A 22,286-nucleotide genomic window follows, 5' to 3' on the forward strand; every position below is an offset into this window, starting at 1 on the left:
AAATTCTATATACCTGTGTAGCTCCTCCTGTGTGCACTGTGTGCACAACTAATTTGCTAATAAGGTGAAAAACACAAAACAAACACAAAAGAAAAGTTCTCTGAGTGGGACTGCATATCAGTTCACAGCCTGTTCCACAATAATACGCAAAACCAGCGGAGCAAGAAGTCCTTCCTTCAGTTTAAATAACTAAAGCTCCTTGGTCCCACACTTTCTTTGAGACTCAGCATGCCCTTCCCATCCCATTGCCTCCACTTTAAGGTAGCCTGTGAAGGATGACGTGTCCCTAAGGAGCACTGTGTGTCTCGAGTGCCTCCACACTTGCCAGCACTCTCCTCTGAAATGCACCTGAAGCTGTTACAAGAAAAGCTAACTCCAATGAAGAGAGCCCTCTGAGATTCCACCCTCCTCCTCAGCTGCATTTGAAAGGCCCTTCCTTCAGCAAGGACATAGTCAGTTTATTTTAGAAGTGCTTTGGTTCAACAATACCAATCACGACTCAAGAGATGGTGCCTGACCCACCTGAGAGCAGTGATACGTCGGTTGGGAAGACTTCTGTTCCCCAGGCTGTCTGATTCTCAGGCTCAGCGGATAGCTCTGTCTCCACAGTTGTTTCCTCCCCAGAAGGTATTCCCTCCACTCCAGGGATCACTTGGGTTACCATCACCTCTTCTTCAAAGTGTGAGGTCACCCCCTCCTCCTCCACGGATGGCAGAGCTGGAATAGAAAAACACAGGATGGAGTATCCAAGAGTTCATAGTCTCAGATGAAGCAGCTCCATAAGTGATCCAGATACCAAAATAATAAGCCATGGTGAAAAAGTATGCTGAGCTCCTGATACTGGGAGACAAGCTGAGCAGAGAAGTGGAGACAGAGGGAGCTGGGTGAGATTTTCCCTCTGAGGCATTATGAAGGCCAGGTTGGATGGGACCCCAGGCAACCTGATCTAGTGCTTGAGTTAGGGGGTAGCAGTCCGGCCTGTGGCAGGGCAGTTGGAAGTGGATGATTGCTGAGGTCCCTTCCAACCCAAGCCGTACTATGACCAAGTTAATAAAGTAAATACACTGTTATGAAGATGTGCTTCTGAGGTCCAAGAAGAAGCAAGGCTTTGGTGAATCCCACTTAGCCCTAAGTAGGACCCTGATGCACCCATGCTCCCACTTAGCCCTAAGTAGACCCTGATGCACCCATGCTCCCATTGCAAAACCCCGTTCCCCAAGGAGGAAGGACTTAGGAGAGGTGGGACAGTACCTCTGAAGCAGAAAGCGTGATGCCGTGACAGAGGGTCAGGAAAGCCTGTCTGGTTGTAATGCTGGTAGATGGTCCTCACACCAGGTGCATCTCCCCCACAGCCAGGACGGGGGCTCACGATGGGGTACCGCAGGCTGCCGTCAGCCAGCCACCCAGGGTAACACCTATCCAGGCCCTGCTTCCAGGCAGCGTGGAGTTGCCCAGCAGAGGCCAGTGTGGCATTTTGGCTTGCACAGTACAGCTGGGCTTCTTGGAAGGTGAACTGCTCTGGCTGGGTCGCAAAAAACACCTCACCTGTGGGCCGATAGAGAAGACAAGCATGAGTCTGAACCTCACCACCGCTGGCATCCTGTGGTGTGCCTGCCCAGCACTGCTGTTACCCACACATGGAGGAATGGGGAGAACGTACCCCTCAGCCTGTCGATGTAACAGTACACATCGTAGGTCTCTGAGGCCGGGCGCATGCCATATGACCGCACACCTGGGGAGCTCTCTTTGTCTCCTACACAGTTGCTGCGGGGATTCACAATGGGATACCTGACAAAAGAAGAGAGGAGGTGACCCACAGTCAGCTTTATGTACTCTGGGCTGAAGGATCTCAGCGTACTTGGGAACAGGACATCATATCTTCACATTTAGAGGTGCTCGGTAACCCCAGCATGACTTCGAAACATATTTAACCTGCACTTACAGCTTGGGGCAGTGAGTACAAACTTTCCTCCATTTTTTCATACATGTCAGCTCACTGTGAAATTCATCACTAATCACACAGATTAGGAACAGACTGAGAAGAACGTGTCTATTGGCTACCATATGATGAGACAACTTTAGGCTGGGACAGCTTTAGCTGCAGATAAATAGAGCAGCAGTGCAGACCAGAGGGAAACCTCAAGTTCATAGAATGGTTTGAACTGAAAGGGACCCTTAGAGGTCATTTAGTCCAACTCCCCTGCACTGAACAAGAACACCTACAGCTGGTCAGGTGCTCAGAGCACCATCCAGCCTGACCTTGGATGTCTCCAAGGATGGGGCATCCATCATTCATGGCTGAATAATCATTTCACAGAGATGTATTCCCTTCATTGATATGGCTTTACCTGACTGTCTGATCCCGCAGCCAGCCAGCATCACACTGATCAAAGCCAGCCTCGTAGGCAGCCTGGAGCTGCTCAGGAGTGGCAATAACGGCATTATTCTCCAGGCAGGCCTGTTGGGCTTGGACGAAGGAGAGGGCATATCTGCTGGTGGCAGCACGGTAGTGAAACACCACACCTGAGGAAAGAGGAACCATGGTGAAACAGGGCATTAGGAACCCCCAGACTGAGATGTGTCACCAGATAGGATCTTCCCAACAGCAATGCAAGGATCACTCCTGCAAACTCACTTGGATGGAGATCCCTCGTTCATTGAGTTCTGCTGCATTACAGGGTGATGTTCTGGGCATCTCTATAGCCTTCCTGTGGGATCTAGTTCCCTTGACTTTCCCTTCCCCAGGTGCACAAAGGAATGCAAAGTACCATCACTGCAGCCCCAGGCATCAGACATTTGATCCCCATCCTGCTTATAATGAAGAACCCACAGCCCCCCTCCAAGGCCCCTCCATCCCACCCATGGTGGAAACATTCAGCCTGCAACTCCAAGCATCCAAACAGGCCTGTACACCTCTAGAGATCTGGACGTCCTTTGTACTGGCAGAAGATCAGACTATTTTCAGACCATCTTCAGGCTTCTTGGAGTGCAGGTGACTTACCAGTGGGGGAAATGGGCTGCCTGGGGAGGAGGGCAACATCAGGGGCTGCTGTCACTTGCACGAGATGATCTTCTACAGTGAATGGTGAGGCAGACTCCAGTCCTGGCGTGGCAGTCACTCCTATGGCCACTTCCACCGAGCTCACCTCTGCCATTCCGGTGGTGAAAGCAGTGTCTGAGACTGACGTAGTGACCTCTTCAGGCACAGCCCATACCCCTGTGACCTCCTCTCTGGTCACATTCTCTTCCCCTGCGGAAGCTGTCTCTACTGTGACACTGGTGGTGAAGAGGTCGGGCAGGACGGTGAAGGCTTCGTACAGCTCAGTGGCGGTGGCTGTGATCTCCATGGGCTCCAGGGTGGCGATGCTGCCACGGGCCTCCTCCTCTGTGGCATTGCGTGGCAGGGGCAGCTCCACCTCAGTCTGTGTGACGGTCTGTATGGTGAAAGCACTGCCCAGCTCGGTCCCAACCTCATCGGTGAACTGTCCTGGGATCAGAGCCTCGAAGTCATCACCTACAATGAGAGACAAAGCAAGGATTGCAGGACATGGTCAGTCCAGCAAGGTGCTGTTGTGGAGGGGGAGATGAGAGTTTGCTGGCTCCAATGGCAAAAGGGCATGGAATCGCAGAATCACAGCATGGTTCGGGTTGGAAGGGACCTTAAAATACCATTTAGTTCCGACCCTCTGCCGTGGGCATCTTCCACTAGATGAATGTGCAAAGCCCCAACCAGCCTGGTCTTGGATATCCATGAGTTGGAGGCAATGACTCACGCCAGGCTCCCCAGCTGGAAAAGCAGACAGCTCTCCCTGTTCTCCCAGCTCCCGTTCCCGGCAGCGCCCTGCACAAATCCGAGTCTGCACTGACCTCTAGTGCCTGCTGCAAAGAACTCAAGGTGGCATGGGAGCAAGGAAAACCTCTACAGCAACTGTGAGCCTGAGGAAGGCACGGAGATCCTTAAACTAACTGCATGAAGTCACACCTGGAGCACTACCCTCCTGCTCTGCTCAGCTGGGGACCTAGGAACTCATCACATAAAAGCACGCTACCTCCATCACCGAGACAGCTGAGGTCACTCAATGTAGCAAACTTAAACAAGTGCTTTACTCCCACCTTCCCCCTCCCAAATCACTTGTCTGCATGAGTCACGTCCCTTAGGACAATATGCTTGTTGACATCCCACTGAGCAGGTCAGCCTGCAGATGGGGACTTAAAGAGCAGCACTGAACCGAGCAGGTCAGGGAGAGATGGCAATGCAGCGAGGCAGGTCTCAGCTGGGGAAGGAAAACTAACAAGATACCATCAAGCTTTGCCCATAATATTGCTGTCCCCACTCTATTTATTTCCAATTCCATTTTCCTGCTATTTCATTTAAGCCAGTACCTCTCAGATCTTAAAGGATTCAATAAATTAGCCAGAGATGCTCAAGCAAGGACTGACTGTATTCAGCAATTTTGAATGAATGCCCTGAGATAACCAGAAGGCTGTGTTGTAGGAACACAGGTCGCATAAACAGATACCAAGAAGCCTGAGAGCTTTTACAGGGACAGATGCTTGGGCCTCCTGATGCACAGATCACGCATATATCTGGACACAATTGGTTTGAATAAAAGGGTTTTCAGAACATGCTATTTTTGTAAAGATGGACTTCTATGTGAATGCTGTCTCCTCTGGCTGCCCTAAGCTGATTGTGTGCAGCTGTGCTTTGTCCTCTCCTTGCTGCAGGGAGAAGAGAGGAGGCAGGAGAAAGAGGGCGTAGCAAGGACGCTCTGCACTTCCCAGGCACGATTTTGCCAGAAGCTGCTGCACTCTGATTTATCCCAGCATGGACACTCAGATGTGTGTCTGCACTGCATCACAGTGCTACACAGGATCAGGTCTGTTCTCTTTTTCCTTTGCTTCCATCTCCAGCACTCAAAGTCCTCTGCATGGAGCACCTGAGGTCTGTTCCACATCTCCTGAACTGCTACTTGGACAGACATCCATGCACTTCTGGGACTCTTTATTTCCTACCTGAACATGAATACATGAAGAGAGGCTAAGATCAGCTACCTTTGCAAAAATAAATAAAGAAATAAACAAAAAAATCAAAGAAGCAAGAAGCTTCTCTGCCTTAGTTCAGAGAGGGTCTATCGTAAAGGTAAGTATCATACAGAGAGAATAGCAATGCAAGTGTTGGGAGGCACTGGCTAATGAGGGCAGGTGAAACAGTGAGCTGCAATCTGTCTTTTTTATTGGTGTGCCTTCTGTGCTGCTCTGCAGTGACCAGAAACACTGAACCACTACACCACTACCTGGGATTGCCTGAGATGAAAAATGACCAGCAGTGGAATACTTTCCTTCCCCATCTGCCTGTGTGAATTACTATAATTAATTTAATTCATGCTCCTAGACTGCATTAGTGAATGGTTTTGAAAGAAAAACTGGAGTAGTCCCATTCAAAACAGCAGACAAATATTGGTGAAGACTGTGATGAAAATGCACCGGGGATACATTCAGGTTAAGTTAGCTGCAGACAAGGAGCTCCTTCTCGCTTACGTAGGTAAAGAGACATCACTTAGAGCACTCACCACTGTAGCAGATGGCATCGTAGCGGGAGCTGGGGTGAGGGTACCCTGTCTGGTTGGCAGGGTTCAGGTAAACGGTCCGCACACCCACCAGGTTCCCTCCACAATTGGGCCGTGCTCTGGAAATGGGGTAGCGAACGCTGCGGTCAGCCAGCCAGCCTGCACTGCACATGTCCATGCCATCCTTCCAGGCCAAGTACAGCTCGCCTGTGGTGGCCAGGCGGGCTCCCAAGCTGTGGCATTTGTCAAAAGCTTCCTGGAAGGTGAACTTCTCGGGGGAGGTGGCGTAGAAGACTTTGCCTGCAATCACACGATCCATTAGCACAGGGGTTAGCTGTTGAGTTTAATCCCAATTCCCAATCCCAATTCCCATTCTATCTTCTTCCCACTCCTGAGTCTGGATAAAATGAAAGTCCTGTGTCCTACAGCTTAACTGCAGCCTCATGTTGGTGATTATCTCTAAAGACCAGAATAAAGGGGGTCTTAGGGAGTAAATTAGTTGGAGGAAGACTTACTTAACTATCTGGAGTCAAAGGGCAAGTGGAAGATAAAGGCCAATTTCAATTCTGATATGCTGAATAATTCGGTGGATCCCTGTTGTTTGTGTGATGGGCACTTCTGGAAATCACATCCTGGAATGGATGGTCAGAGACATGTGGGACGGCATGGCCCTGTTGGAGGCTAGACCAACTGCACCCTTTATGCTGCATTAATCATTTAACACTAAAATTATCCAAGGTGTTACAAATAGAATGTAGAGAACGTTTGGCCTTGCATGGGGATGTGATTTCCACTTTTAAATTGTCATCTTCTAGGTCATTAGTGCCCTGTTGTCTGGACTAGGCACAAGCAAAGCACTGGCTGCTTCTGCATCTAGTAAGAACCCCCCAGTCACCTTGCATTTGCTCTGCATAGCAGTAAACATCATAGGTTTCATCTGTCTCACGGACACCGTAGGTCCTCACTCCTGGAAACTCATCCTTGTCACCGTAGCAGCGCTCCCGGGGCAGATGGATGGGGTACCTGGGGAACAAGGTGCATAGAAGCAGGATGGGGCAGCAGCACAGGGCTGGAGGAGCTGGCATCCTGCTTTCCCTGTAACAGTCCTGAGAACCAGCCAAAGACATCAGAGACCAAGGTGCCCACTAATGGGGACACAGGACTCAGCATGGTTGAGCCACACTTGTGGATTTTCTTGGCATTTCCCAACTGCTTCTCAACCATACTCCATCAGTAGCTTTGTTACAATAGACCTTCCCTAAAGTGGCTTTTATCTCCCCTTACCTGACAGTCTGGTCAGCCAGCCAGCCGGCATCGCACTGCTCGTACCCATCCTCATAGGCAGCCTGCAGCTGCTCAGGGGTGGCAATGACAGCACTGTTCTGGATACAGGCCTGCTTTGCCTTCTCGAAGTTCAAGGTGTACCTTGTGGATATTGCTCTGTAGTGGAACACGACACCTGGAAAACACAATGGCCATCATGGACAAGTCTGCTGGAGAGCAACTGGCCCCTTTACCTCCAAAGGAGTTAGGGATTCAAAGAAAGGGGAGAAAAACAATGAATTATTTGTACTGGTGATGTAAGTTTGAGCATCTTAAGCTAAAGGGTGACTTGGTGGACCTTGTAGAGCACGTGACATTTTATACCAAGGCATACCACTTAAAGTCTGCAGATTTTCTGAAGGTATCTAAGTTGTTTTATTTTTTTTTTTATAAACAGGACTCTATACAAAGGATGGCTATCTGTATGCTCTGGTCTGGCACCAGTTCAGTGGAAAATCCACCAGGAGGCAATGAGGGGACTGTGATGTGGATACTCCAGTGCACAAAACCAGCAGAAGCCTCCTGTTTTTTCCTGTTGTGGTGGAAGCTGTCCTCCTGGCCTGCACTGAAAGCAAAACCCTTGATAAAGGTAAGGATTGTAGGAACCACAGCTTTACTTATTTTATCCACTTATTAATAGAATGAGCTTTGGGGAAAAAAAAATCCAGAACAGACTAATTGTCCTGCTGAGGGCATCCCTTCTCCTGTAATATTTGGAAGAATTAAAAGGCTTTGCACTAGCCCTGCTCCTGATTCACTCCTCTGAGCAATGGCCCAGAATATCCAGCTCCACCTCCTGCCAAGACATCATCTTGCCGTCTCTGTAACTCACCTTGTCAGAAGAGTCAGTTTACTGGCATCATATTGTGCCATGAGTCATTCTACTGTTTTGTTTGCTCTGCTGGAATAAATGCTTAGCCCATGGCTTGTCCTCACCTGCACATGGCCCCGTGTGACCTGACCAGAAGGGTTGGTGCTTATAAAGAGAGCAGCACCTTCTCTCCTTTCTGCCCAGGCCAGATTCTGGGAGGAAGCAGCAAAGGCAGGGTCTCACCTTTCACCAGGACTTCTATTGTGTCTTGTCTGTCCTCAATCCCATACATCACTTCACAGCGATAAATCCCAGTGTGGTTGGATCTCAGCGCCTTGATTTCCAAGGTGGCATCAGTAGGGATGGCAGGGTAATTAGGCAAGGAGATCACCTCTCTGTACTCTGCATTGAGCCGGATCTTCCCACCGGTGGCCACTAGTAAGACAACCTCTGTTCCATTGGAAAGCTTGCTCCATTTGATCCGTGGGGTTAGCAGAGCACTGGTGTCCTCTTCCTCTGGGATGTTGAAATAGCAGGGGATGTTCAGGGAGCTTCCCAGGACAACACGCAGGGGAGACTGCTCAGGTATCTTCACTTCCAGGCCATCGCTACTGTCTGCCAGTTCCCAAACAAAGCAAAGGTTACATCAGTAATGCACCTCATCCTAAATATCCAGTGCTTCCATATGCTGCAGTGCCTCTGTCTGCTTTGAAAGCCTCCTACACCCACATATTCAAGCGTACCCTTTTTGGATAGTCTGTTGAAAAAGCCTTGCAGAAACAGAGGTTACAACAATTACCCTTGCTCCATGGTTGCTCTTGGGAGTTGGAAGCAATGCCAAATGTGGGGATGAATGGAGTGAAGGGGCCTACTGCAGTGTGGCTGCTGTCCACAACACGAGATCACACTGATAGGGCAAAAGAAAGGGGGAATGCTGAAATTCCCTTGACTTCCCCATAAACCCATGTTTGACTGTCTTCCCATCCTCTCAAGCACAATAACAATGACAGATTGTGGCACTGCACCCACCCAAAGAAGGGCCCCCGGCATACACAGAGCAAGTCTTGGGCACACCTATAGGTGTCCCCATTTGGTGATGGGACCAGTGTGCAGCACCTTGCTCAGTGCTGGCTCCTAGCACCCTGCAGCACATACCTGAGAGCTCTGCGGAGGCAGCTGTGGTGATGGCTTGCAAACACACAAACACTAGTAGTAGAGTGGTCATAGTTTACCTGCCGGGAACAACACAGGGAAAAAGGATTTATAACAGATGTATGTTTGTGTAGAGAGGAGCTGTGGGTGATGCAGTGGGGCAGGGCAATGCTTTCAGCACTAGCTCACAGCAAGAGCTGCCCCTGACCAGCATCTTCCATCCAAGCCAACGTGGCTCTGGGGCCAGATATCTGGATGCATTTTGTACACCTTAAAGGGAAAACTGTCCCCATAAAGTGGAAAAACCGAAGGTTGCAGTGCTTTAGTTCCACTCATTGCAATGACAGCATACATAGACTTAAATGCAAATGGATCCTGAATTGATATAGGGAATCCATAGGATGTAATTCTTGGCATTGTAGCCCCATACAACAAATATCTTGTCAGGATCAATCAGCTAGTGAGAGCAACCTGATACTTCAGAAAGCTTATGAAAAGAAAAGAGCATCCTACTGACACTGAATGACAGAAGCAATATAGGCTAGACCAACTAAATTAATCCTAAACGGATTATCATTCATAATTCTGTACCATGTCATTAGATATAAAATAGCTGCAAGTACTCAAGTCGGTTTTTATATTTCCAGTAAAAACTGTGTCCTCCAGCAACATGACATTGTTTGGCACCACATTTCCACTGTGACTCAGGAGGATGGACCACACCTACTGAATCACCGGAGTTTCCTTTGAGGTCACCTGTCCAAATACTGGCCATTTCTCTTCTGTGTTATCCAGAAAGATCCCAGCTGGTAGGGAACATCCTGAGTATATAACCTATCAGTCTAGAAGAAAGGGCCTCTAAATAGCATCAGTGGCACAATTTGTGGCAAAAAAAAAAAACAACCTCTTCCTGAACAGTCCAGCATTAGCCTTTTGATGCTGAAAAATTGACCTCCGTGCACTCATTCATTTCAACATGAAACATCACAGAACGTGATCTCTGTGAAGTCTTTTGTTAATAGACAGCTGTACTGGAGGAGAACAGGACAGGATGGGGCTGGACCACATTGGCAGAGAAGCACTTGTAGGGCTGTGTGAGATCAAACCAGACATATCTCAATTTCTGTTGGGCCTGGGAATAAAAATGTCGGTTAGTGCCAACCTCAGGGAAAAACTGTGGAGTTGTGTGTGTGTGTTTGTGTGTCCTTTTAGCTAGGAATGACTTATACATGTATAATCAACTTACTAGGACAAAACAAACCACAGCCATGGTCCTGGCCATCAGTAGGGGGAAACAAAGACAGTTGTCATGCTGCAGTGATGCAGAGGAGGCCAAGGGGTTTGGCACCCAGAAGCTGGACAATAGCAGAGACAGAGCACGGGATGGTCTGGGGGCAGAGAAGTGCCTTATGCTCCTCAGAAGCAAGAATTGGAAACACCATCTGCTATGGATAAATAAAGTGAAATCAGCCATACTCAGGAGTCCTTAAAGAGCTGGCTGCATAAACTGCTGGCCCACTGGTGTTCGTTTTTAATGTGTGCTGGAGCACTTGGGCAGGTCCTAAACACTAGAGCACTGTGCCAACAGTCAGCAATGACACGCAAAGAACCTCCTGGTTTGACTGACATCAGTTGCAGGCAAAATAATGGAAAATCTGATACTGCCTTCAATTCACTAAGCACTGAAGAATACATATCATATCTATTTTAGCTGAGGAATTTGCAGAGAAAACAGGTGCTTCCATACTTTGTATTGTTGGTTGGTATAATTCTAAGTTCGTCTGATAAATCTGCCTTCATGGTTATAACATAATGTAATTAGATTTTGATAAGGTTTGAATTTCACGGGGTTCTGTACTATGAGGATGCATACTATTGATAATTGTAGAATCACGAAGTTGGAAAAGACCATTGAGATCAACCAGTCCAAGCATCAACCCCAGCAAGGGCTCTTTAATCTAACAGAAAGGCATAACAAGAACTACTAGCTGGGAACCATATGCCAATCAAATTCAAATGGGAAACAAAGCCCACATTTTAAACATGGGGTGATGGATCACTGGAACTGGTGCCAAGGGAAGCAACAGAGTTTCTATCCCTTGGTAGTTTCAAATCCATACTTGGAGACCTTTTTGCAAGATATGGCTTAGGCAAAGTAAGTTACTGGGTTTGATACAGAGATAGCTGGGTGAAGTTTGAAGGGTCTAGATGCCCAGGAGATCAGCCCAGAATGATTCCTTCTGACATAAAAATTCATGAATACAAATATATCAGTGTTCCAATCTCTGCTCTTGTATTATTCATCTCGCCTGGCTCTAGGCAGTACAAAGAACCATGAATATCATGCAAACTTTTTAACAGCCTTATAGAATCGACGGCAAACTCAGTGTAAAGTTAACTGCTTTTCCTGTTCAACCTAAGCCAGCCATCCCTGAGGTCTGCCCAGGAGAGGTATCAGGAAGGAGAAAGAGATTTAGGGGTAAGCTGCCAGTGGAGGAGATGGATAAGGGCTTAATCTGTATTTTAGAGAACATCTCCAGGTTACAGATGAGTCACTGCTAACACATGAGGCATTGCAAAGAGCTTGAACAGCTTCAGCATTTTTGCATACCTTTAAAGTTTTGGGACGAGCCCATGCACTCCTGGTCTCACTCAAAATCTATGCTGATCTTTCACATGGAAAAATAGCCTCGTAGGTTAACAGCTGAGACAAACAGTATCTTCACAGTTTGCTTAGCTGCAGGGAAAAAATCCAACCTCCCTTTATCCAATAGAAGCCCAGAAGCAATGCTTTTCCTTGTGAGCAGTGGTTAAACAAATCACAGTAATAATATTTTGAGTGTATTCTTCCAATACATTGACTCCCTGCCAGTAAGAAACCCAGCCTACTCATCAGGGTGCTGTTTCCAATGCTGATCTCCATTTCACACTCCCTGTAAGCACGCCAAAGAGATCTGGCCCTGAGCCTGCACACAGCACTGGTTGGGATTTGCAGCACTGGGAGTGCCTCTGATTCTTGTCCCATTTGTATGGCAGTGGTTCCATGCTGTAACACTTGCACGTCTCCAGTGGGATGGCCGACTGCACGATAATGAGCAAAGTGCTGCTTCAAAGGGCAGTTCTGGGTTTGTATAAATAAAGACAACAACCTGCTGAGACTACACCAATAGTGCAGATGATGGAGATGTGGTCTTCACAGCTCAGGAAACTGGGTCACACTCCTCAACATTTAAACCAGACCACGCAACATATGCCTCAGAGCTGATGACTGAGAGCTCCACTGCCTATCCAATCCTGCTCAGGATCTTCCTGATGGCCCCAGCTGTGGCTGAAGGGATAAGGAGAGAAGTGGGTCTGAGCAACACATTAGGGATACAGAATGCCTCTCCCATATGTGTCATGAATAACACAGGTTTCTGGCAATAACTTCATTTGGCTGCTTTAACAAAGTCACCACAGAAAGGTGGGCTGCTAAGCCCATAGAAGCTATCAGGTAATTGCTGACAAACTCCAACTCAGTTGCAAGTTCCTTATCTTCTAGTAGAAAACGTCACTTGGAAGAAAAGTTCTGCAGACACTTTGGTGGAGCTCTCCCTAGGGTGAGCACTAAGACAGGACTGCCCTAAGGCTAAGAGAGAATCATTTTTGCAGCTCACAGCCTGACACACAAGGAACTGTGATCATGTTATGCTTTCTACAAGGTCCGTGCTAACAGAGCACCTTCTAGTCCTGCAAATGACTTTATTGCAAAGCTCTAATTGCTTTTGCTGGGAGAACAGCTACAGCAAGCAGCTTTTGTGGCAGGAGGAGAGGAGGAGGTGGGACAACATCACAGGTATCCCTTTGCAGCAGGAAAACCATCCCAGCACAGGGCACCAAGCAGCAGAGCAAGAATCCAACCAAACTGCCACAAAAATCCCAGCTATCCTACCTGCCCTAACCAGTGACCAGCTCAGCCCAGGCCAGTAAGAATTCGGGAAAAGCTCTTGCCTTTCCAAAAATGACAGAGTCGGGAAATGCTGGGAGGCTCTGTGTGTCTCTGCCCCAGAGAACAACTATCTCTTTTACTGACGTTTCTTGCCACTTTATTTTACGCCTTAAGGCCATGCTTCTGTATCAGGTTGTGTGCAGACTATCCTAAATTGGCTGCATATAAATCTGTTTATTTGAGAATCTAAGTGTGTGTGGAGCAAAGTGTGTACATATGTGCAGACAGGTTTAATCCCTCACTCTTCCAACCCTGTCCCCAGCTTTTCAAAGCAATGAAGAATCTGGAGAGAGCAAGAAAAAGAGAAGTCACGGCAGTCAAAGTCCAACAAAGTGCCTACACAGTAAGACTGTACAGTGGAAAATAGCCAGATGGCCCATTTGCAGCAGTCTAACTTGTTTGCTTGCTGGAAAGCATTTTCTCTTCTAGTTTATTTTAATTGAGCCCCATCTGCAGTTTCTCCTGTGGCCTTTGCTTGTTCCATACCATGTTAATCACTCTTGTTGCAATTAAATTTATTTTCATCACCCTTAATCCTGCTGTTGTCCTTATTTGTTTATTTATTTATTTATTTATTGAAGGATCTCTTCAAGCTTCCTTGTTTCTCAGATTTGGAAGACCTTTAATACACTTACGTATTGTTTCTGGCAGCTAATAAAATGCCACTCATTAACTAGAAGATATGCCTGGGCATAAGAGTTTTTCCAAAGACAACATTTCCTTCAAAACCATGGACATAAAGAAGCTCCTGAACAAGAATCAAAACCAGCACTTCTTATTTGGCCTTGCATTCTCTCTTCTCAACTGGTTTTCCATCCCCTGTTTGTTCCCCATTAGGGAAAAACAGTTTCCCTAGGATACCTCCATCTAGCATGATTATTTTCAGGCACCAGCTGTGGTGATGGTGAGGTTTGAGGAGGCACCATCACCCAGCAGGCACCAAGAGGGCTCTCAGCTCTATTGGGACAGCGTGCCCAATGTCTGCCCAAGAGTGGTTTCTCTTCTCCCACGTAAAACTACAGACCGTTGCTCTATGATCTCTGTGAACAAACACCTTATTGTCCCTTCTGCGTGTTCCCAGTCTCTGTGCAGCACTGAGAGCTTTTCTGTTAAATACCTCAGCCTGGTCCAGGAAAAGGGAGGGAAGGAAGGGGGAAAAAAAAAAAAAAAAGTGAGGGGGGGTGGGCAAAACTCGTTTTATTTCTTCTTCTTCTTTTTTTAAACAAGGCAAACTTTGGAACCGAAATATGGTAATAAATGCACTCCTGTGATTTTTCATGTTTTTTCAGCTGTAAAGAAAATAGGAGAAATATTCCATTTTGTCTGGCTTCCAAACCATTCTGAGAGTAAGGCCTTTATGCACAGAGCAGCCTGGATGCTGCTCCTGCCTGCTCTGTTTCTGAAACCGTCCCTGGAACAATAACCTCCTTTTTCCCCCAGTCAGAAAGACACATGGCATAACGGCTCTGATACTGTGTCATCAAGGGATGGAATCCTTCACACCAACAGTTCTGCAGCATTGGCTGCTTGGATTGCTACAGGAGATGACAAACTGACAGCAGAGAGGTGTGCTTCGTGCACAGGGCAGAAAACAGATTTTGGTTCTGTGTTGTCCCTTCTCAGTGTCATTACGGCCTTTCCTTCAGTAAAATCTCTAGCCTGTTACAATCTGCCTGTTTACTTAATTGCATTGCATTTATACTACAGGAAGAGCCAAAATACCCAAGAATATGCAGACAAACCTTCAGCAAGTAAGATCCAAAGGAAATCTTAGAAAAACCTAAACAGTTGGATACTAGATGTAGTTATCTACCCAAGCTCAGACATACAGTCTGCAACTAACGTTCAGCTGAACACAAAAAGCTTTATAAGCATTTCTCTCTCTCCTGGTAACTATCACAGAATGGCTGTCATTCTCCCCTGGTTTATACTGGTTTTACACTACATCACCATGAATTTCAGTAGCATTTCTCCATCAGAAGCAAGCTGAACATATGGGCCTTCTGCTCCAGAATAGCATAAGCCCATGCCATCGGCCACCCAAAAACAACCAGATCTCACAGAAAAACCAGAGCTGGCTGTTACTTGCAACACACACTGGCAATTTTCCTGACCCTGAAAGGGCAGACATGTCTGTTGTGGTGAGACAACAGCTGGAGTCTCTCATGCAAGGTACAGCATCAGCACTAAGGTAGAGCTGCCATGGCTCTGTCTGCTCAATATGGAACAAGAGCTGCATTAAACAGCACCTAGAGCCTCTAAATTCAAGGGAACAATGAGCCTTTGAGGCTCACTGAAGCTCCTACTCAAAACTCTCACTAGTCCAGATGAAACAGATGTCTTGGCTGAGAACCTTCATAGTGTGGCTCAGTCATTGCAAGCAGCAGAGCCTGGAGCACCATTCCAACTTGAAGTCCAGCTTTTAGAGAAGAGAGGATGATTATGCACTTTATAAAGCCTCCTTAGGACCTGGTTCTTGCACTGCAGTGGTAATCAGAACGTATCCCTCAGCATGCAAGGAGGAATTTAACCCACAAAGAAGAAATGGAACTTGGAAATCTCTTTCCTCCTAGATATGTCATCTGTGGAAATGACTGTCACCCAGTCATTTATTTATTTGTTTTTTGGGAGCAGGAGGCATTATAAACCATTATAACCCAGAGAACGTAAGTAACAATCTGCAGGTGCTTTGTGTACCAGCCATCAGCCTTGAGCAATTCTCTTTTAGACACATGGAATAAAACCACCAAAAAACAGAAGAAGGCACCCAGGACACCAGAACCTTCCAGTGTGTCATGTGTGAAAGTTGCCATGTCCCAAGGAATCTGAGAACAGGCTCTCCAAGTGACAACATTTTCTTGACAGGAATGCTAAACAGGCACGCTTGCTCTCTGCAGCTGCTGTGAGATAGAAAAGGAGAGGTAAAGCTCAGCTGGTGGACAGCAGCTATTTTCTCCATCTAGGGGATGGCCCATGGCTTTGCTGGAGAGTATGAATGGTGCACGTGCTATCCTGGAAACATCCACCTTTACTGAATTTGCCTTTTTACTTGTTTTATGAGTAGGCTGAAACCTCGCTTGTGCCTGTGGGATTATGTTTCAGTACAGAAGCCATAGGCACAGAGACATAAGCCTGAAGGTCTTTGCTGGCTTTATAGTTACTGTCCAAGTCTGATATCTGTTAATACTCTGCTAACCAAAATTGCCCTGGAAACATGGTGTGAAAATTCACTTAATGAGGCACTGGGCAGGGCCGGAAGAGACATCCTGAAGCTGGTCCCTGGCATATCAGCTTCACAACTTATGAAGATTTTTCCTTTTGCTCTAGGCAGAGAAAACATCAAACTAGCATGGAAAATCACGCAACAAACCTACGGGTAGAGGGGAGAGCTAGATTTCATGTGGTATGCATGGTTGTACGGCCTCTGCAATAACTGCATTTTGAGTCATGCTAACGACAAGGAGTGTGATTACATTTCTGGTTGGTATCATTGTAATATTGTGCATAGCCTTGGCTTGCATTAACATCCCTTCATGTGAATATGCACCACAGGATACAAAGGCTGTCATTACCTCTTACCTAAGATACCTCCTTCTGCTGTTCTGCAGAACATCACGACTTTTGCTGAAACCATCCATGCTGTAAACACACGCAGCTGGTAACACCAACCACCCTCACACCATCATTCCAGGGACACAAAGGTGATAAGTGGGCAATCACTTCCTATCTGGTCTTTGCTCTACCATGCATTGCATACCCTTGGTGCTTGACTGTGGAAAAAAACAACCTCCTATGCAACCTGGAGGAAGAGCTTCTAGCTTCATGACAGGCTCAGTTTTGGCCTCTTTTTGCTCCCCATTTTCTCTTTCCAAAGTTGGCACCTGAAAGTTTTCTCTGCATTAATTCCAGACATTGTGTAAACACTGTGCTTAGATTTACTTAAATGAGGCTGTTTCAGATCTAGCTTTCTTCCCAAATAGATTTCCTGTCTCATAAATTCAAGACATGCACAGTTTAGTTTTGCTAGGAAGGTGGAATCTTGACTTGTTCCTCTCTTCGAGGTGATCTAGGAGACAAAAGGGCAAATGGCATGGGAGAGGGCCAGGGCCTTTCTGCCTACTGGCTGGGAAGGGGAGAGTCCTCCTACCAGCGGTGCAAGAAAACATTACTACTTGCCAGAAACAATCTGCAAGATTTGAAATCTAACAGTCTCTTGGCAATTTTTTTTTCCCCAGAACTCCAGATTTTTTTTTTTGACACAAAACACTCTCTTCTTCCTCAGCAGATCAGTCTCATTTCCAAGGAAGGGGGAAAAGATTATTGTTTTCTCCTGCTTCCAGATGCTCCAACTCTTTGTGACTCCTTAGAGTGTGTATTCCTTGTGCAGGAAGCAGAGAATCTCATAGGAGAGAAGGAGCCCTCCCTCTTATTCACAAGCCTCCAATCACCACCTTACACCAAAGACTTCAGATGCCTTTTCTGACAGCAACATGAGCTCCTAACCACAGTGCAACCGTGGATTTTGCTGCTGCTGATGAAGGATTTTACACACCTTTTTTTATGCTGAAGAAATTTACCAAAATGTTGGAGCAGGTTTTAGATCTGGAGGCGCTGGGCCTGCTTTGCCTTCCAGCTGACAAATGGTACTGAGACCACAGACCTCACATTTAGATTGTAAAGATGGGCTGAGAGGTCAGGAAGAGTTTGGTGCTTCTGCTAACACTGGCCCCTAACTACTCACACATCTCTCCATGCTAGAAATGTCATCTTTTATAGCAGGTCTCTTATTCCTGTAGCACAGTGGCCCACTAAGAGACCTTTTGACAAGGGCTGCATCACCAAACCAAAATACCTGCAATGTTATATAGATAATCTCTCCTAAGCACTATATGGGGTTTCCTGGATATATGTTGAAAATTTGTTCAAATCTCCCTGTGCTGTCTCTTCATCCAGATTCTTTTTCCTTTATATTGACCCAATATCCATTTGACGCCATCTCACAGCACCTAGTTGCCCTCCATCCCTGTACAGTTCCTTCCTTTTCTGTATGCTCAAACCTTTCACATACCAGGAGGCTGTTCTGGCATGCGGTGTCCTCTTCCCTCCCAGCCAAGACATACAGTGTGTGTTTAACTCAATTCACCTGGCTCAGTCAATAAGGGCTCTGTTTATTGCTCTATTCCTTATGGGGAATAGAGCTATCTGCCCTGTTCCATCATTCCAAGGGGATTTCACCACACTGGGAGCACTGAGGGATGCTCAGCTCTCTTTTCTAGGAGCAGTCCTGCTGAGCACCATTTACTTGTCAAGTCACTTAATCCAAACGATAACTCCTGCCTTTGGTTCAGGCTGGTCTGTGCTTTTGGGACAGAAAGAAACTGGGGATTCAGGCAGAAAATAAATCTTTCTCTTGGTTTTTGTTTTTTTCTACGTCAGTGATGCTTTTGAACCAAGCCAAACTGCATGGCAGAAAACAAAGGAAGAGAAAAAAAGGATAACAGGAAAATAGTTCCCAGTTGAGCAGTGTTGCCTGGTCCATCTATTAGAGACCTCAAAAGGCTTCAGTTCTTCCTCATGAAGCTGATGGGGGGTTGGAAGGGAAGGTGGAAGGTGACAGAAAAGTGAAATTGTCCCGACTCTTTAGGAAGGTGCATGTGAGACTCTGGGTGATGCATTCATCCACCCAGCAGAAATGGGGACCCTCAGTGAAAGGGGGGAGTGGGCTTCAGTCCCCTGTCTGAGATTCACATTTTGTGACAGTTCAAAACCACTCCAAGAAAACTCTTCAAAAAGAAGTTTCTGAAATTAGCAGCAAATATAAAAAGGTTAATTTTTAGTCATATGGGACTTAACGTTCAATCTAGAAACAGATTTATTTTTTTTTTTCCTGAGATTTCAGCATCTTTCAAAAAGCTGGCCACACAAACGGCCTATTCCCTTTGAACACATGGTGAAATTAGCCAGAAGAATAGAAACATTGCCCTTTAATAACAGCCTGACTCTTTGACTTGAATGTATGTTGTGCAAATAGAAAACTCTCTCTCAACACACACACAATGTCTTAATGGACAATGGAATGGTGTTACTTCAGAAGCAACCATGATGACATGGCACTGAAAGAGAGAGTAAAATGGAGACAACCAGCCTCTCCAAAATTAGTTGGAGGCTGGTGTCAATGAATGCACATCAATAATCTTTTCATTACATCTCAGACCTCAAGACTCCACTGAATTAGCCCTTCACAGAGAGACAACAGATCCTGCCTAATAATCTTGCAAAATAGAAGACATGCTGCTGACCAAGTCTACAGAGCACAAATGTGAATCTGGGGAGACCACGAGAATCCTGGATAAAAACAAGGTTCTTACATGAAATATAGAATCATTCTGTGAGGTGCAAGCTGTAGAAAGAAATTTAACCTTAACACAACCCACAGACATCCGGAGAGACAATGCTGTTAAGTCCAAATCCAGTTTGCTAGGCAAAGTCCATACATCATCCCTTCAAAAAGAGAAAGTGAGGAATGGAGGAAACCAGAACAGCAATTAAATGGGAATACAAAGTTTTCTGAGAGGCAAATAAATTCCTGTGTATGAGATGTGGTTGAGAGGAGAGCCAAAACGTTGCCCACCATTTGGTGAAGCATTCTGTAAAGGCAACAGAAAATGTTGTTTTTCCAGAGGTATGTGGAACAGTTTGAAACCAACAGTACCCACATTTTGGGGGAACCGAAAGGCACCAACACAGATCCCCTTGTGGGGGAAATAACTGCCTAGCAAAGTGTTTCAAACCAGCAAACACGCTCAGACTTTGATGGAAGAGCATGCTGCACCAGTATTTTGTCTCAAACACAGTGCACTAGCAAGAGAAATGGCAAAAAAGTAAAGCTTGTTTTATACTTTTGGTGTAAAAGACTCATTCAGAGACAAGTAATGATTATGATCCATTTTAAACAAGCTATCTTCCAATTTTTCCAGTAAGAGGGTAGATAAATTATCTGGTGGATGGATTCAGTTTCCACTGGACTCAAGAGAAATGTTGCCATTTAATCCTGAGGTTTGTGACATCAAACTGGGGTTCTGGTTTTAAAACCTAGTCTAGACATGTAACTGCTTGAAACAAATAGACAACAGGGAGAACACTTGAGAGGAAGTCCCAATCCCCACAACTTTGCACAGAGCACTCGGCTTTCAGGCAGAAGAATTAATTCCATAAGACAACACAGCAAGGAAAATCCTGCTTGGCTCTTACACACTTACACAGTATGAGAACTGGATCTAATCATGCATAACATTTGGCACTGTCACCAAACAGTCTGCAGACTGTGGCAGTTCCATAGCTGTGACAGAAAAGGCGTTGTGGCATTAATGCTCATCAATCCATACCATTTGCATAAAGGAGGCAATGGGAGCAATGTTGAGTAAGACTAGCTGTTGCGTTTCATAATGAAAATATTCTCTAGCACTGAAGATGAGCATTCTGGCAAACACAGTCCTGCTTCAAGTTGTGACTAAAAGGAAGTGCAATGGGAAGGTAAGGGGCAATGGCTGATATGAGTTCTGATCCCAAAATATCAGTCCATGCAGACCCCAGCCTCGTCCAGCCAACATCTGGGGCCACCTAGTTCCATATGCTATGCAGCATTGAGGATATTCAAACTCATGTTGGATTGCTCCCCTTGGGTTGGATTCTCCATGCTTGCTCTCTCAGATCAACGTATTTCCTACCATAGGATGTTGCAAAAGGCAGCAAAAAATGTAAGTATTCCAGAGAGCAAAAGAAACATGTACTACTGGCCATTAACAAAATTAGCAAATAGCTTCTGAACTGAGCTTTGAAAGATCTTGATTATAAGTTTTGACAAAACAGCAGATGAGATTCTTACAGTGTGCTCTCCAATAGTTGCCACAAGATTTCTGGGAATGTCCAAATTGTTGAGTAAAAGTCTGATTACCTGCCAAATCATCCACCGTATCTCAGAATTTAAAGATGCAAATAGATGAGCGAGGAGCTTAATGGGATTTGCAGAAGAGCTTCTTTTTGTCTCTGGGCACTTTGCTGCTTCTGAAAAATGTGGCCTCGAGTCCCTAAAGCTACTTCTGGAAAAGGACATAATTTTATAAGGGAAATAAATCCAATCAGTGACACTATTCCCAATCAGTTTCAAAATATTATTGTTTAATTACACTAACAGCACAGAAAAGAGAGGGATATCACTGAAGTATAGGGCACCACAGATCTAACAGAAAAAGTCAGCTCCACGTGCACTTGTAGCAGAGTTGGAGAATAGGAGAAACTGCTAACATACTATTCCAGAATTTAAGAGAAGATGCCAACCACTGTATCTTATTATCTTCTATTTCCCCAATATAGAGGATGGAGGCATGAGAAGAGCTTCAGCATTACCCTGAGACTGGAGCATGAGAAAGCTGTCTGCATTTTGAGCACAAGCAGGCCTACACTTTTTGTCTTAGATGCTAGACTGTGATTCTGAAGCTATCAAACACTCGCTGCACAACAACACACAAACAGGCCTGAGCACCCAAGAAAGAATGGGCTGAATGTTTTATCCATGAAGTACATTGGTTTACCGTGTAGATGGAAATGCTGGAAGGAGGGTTTGTATTAGCCAAAGCATCCCTGCTTACCATCTCAGTCACATGCCTTATGTTGGTTAAAGGAGCTCTAGCAGAAGGAAGGACAGAAGACTACTAATTCTTTGAAATGGAATCTCTATAGGAAAATATAACTTTTCCAATAGAGAATGTGAGTGACAACTGAGGGTTATCAGCCCTTATTTCTTCAAAAATTTCTGCAGGTAATGCTGTGCTGGCTGCCACCTGCCTTGGCAATGTGGTGTCTGCCAGAGCCCATCTCACTCAAGAACCTATCTTGCTTCTCCAGAAGGTTTTGCAGCCCACGCAGTACTAAGTGCTGTCTTGGTTGGAGTGGTAATTGTATTGTAAGTCACTTTGGGTATGACAGTAAGAACTAGAAGCACAGCACTGAAGATGAATTGAAGTGAAAGATGAGTGGTGAATGCCCCATCCTTGAAGACATTCAAGGTCAGACTGGACCAGGCTTGAGCACCTGATTGAGCTGTAGGTGCCCCTGTTCAGTACAGAGGAATTGGACTATATGACATATAAGGGACCCTTCCAACTTGAATGATTCTATGATTTACTTTCCAGCCACTGAGTTCTTCATGCCTAAAAATCACAAGCCTACCTGCCCCAAACAGAAAAATGTGAAGGAATGTAAGCATGCCTATCACTGCCTGATATGGGAATAATTATGGAGAAGAAATGGGTACATGCTACATGCACTGTAGTCTCAGACACTGCACCCTCCTGCTGGTGTGTTCAGCAGCATTGGCAGCCCAAGCACCCTGCTGTCTGAGGGCATCGGTTACGTACCAATTACTACAAGGCAGCAAGGTATTATT

The 22,286-nt window shown here is 45.9% G+C and overlaps 1 protein-coding gene across 5 annotated transcripts in view; it reads right to left on the reverse strand.

The window, feature by feature from the left end:
- The window catches only part of ACAN (aggrecan), a 44,587-nt gene that overhangs the window by 16,976 nt on the left and 5,325 nt on the right, over positions 1–22,286 (reverse strand). For 4 of the 5 annotated variants that reach the window (XM_090149015.1, XM_090149013.1, XM_031587740.2 and 1 more), the window contains 10 exons: positions 8,857–8,933; positions 7,945–8,316; positions 6,852–7,026; positions 6,463–6,590; positions 5,571–5,867; positions 3,002–3,514; positions 2,349–2,523; positions 1,661–1,788; positions 1,252–1,545; positions 523–717 (listed from right to left, as the gene is read on the reverse strand). In XM_090149015.1, coding sequence (XP_090005141.1) covers positions 523–717; positions 1,252–1,545; positions 1,661–1,788; positions 2,349–2,523; positions 3,002–3,514; positions 5,571–5,867; positions 6,463–6,590; positions 6,852–7,026; positions 7,945–8,316; positions 8,857–8,926 — 2,347 coding nt within the window. In that variant the 5' untranslated portion in view covers positions 8,927–8,933. Of the gene's footprint in view, positions 1–522; positions 718–1,251; positions 1,546–1,660; positions 1,789–2,348; positions 2,524–3,001; positions 3,515–3,867; positions 3,932–5,570; positions 5,868–6,462; positions 6,591–6,851; positions 7,027–7,944; positions 8,317–8,856; positions 8,934–22,286 lie in introns of those variants that run through there. The other variant, XM_090149016.1, reaches the window with a different exon arrangement.

Source organism: Phasianus colchicus, chromosome 12 (assembly GCF_987193195.1).
Source record: "Phasianus colchicus chromosome 12, bPhaCol1.hap1.1, whole genome shotgun sequence".
NCBI classification, from domain to species: Eukaryota; Metazoa; Chordata; class Aves; order Galliformes; family Phasianidae; genus Phasianus; species Phasianus colchicus.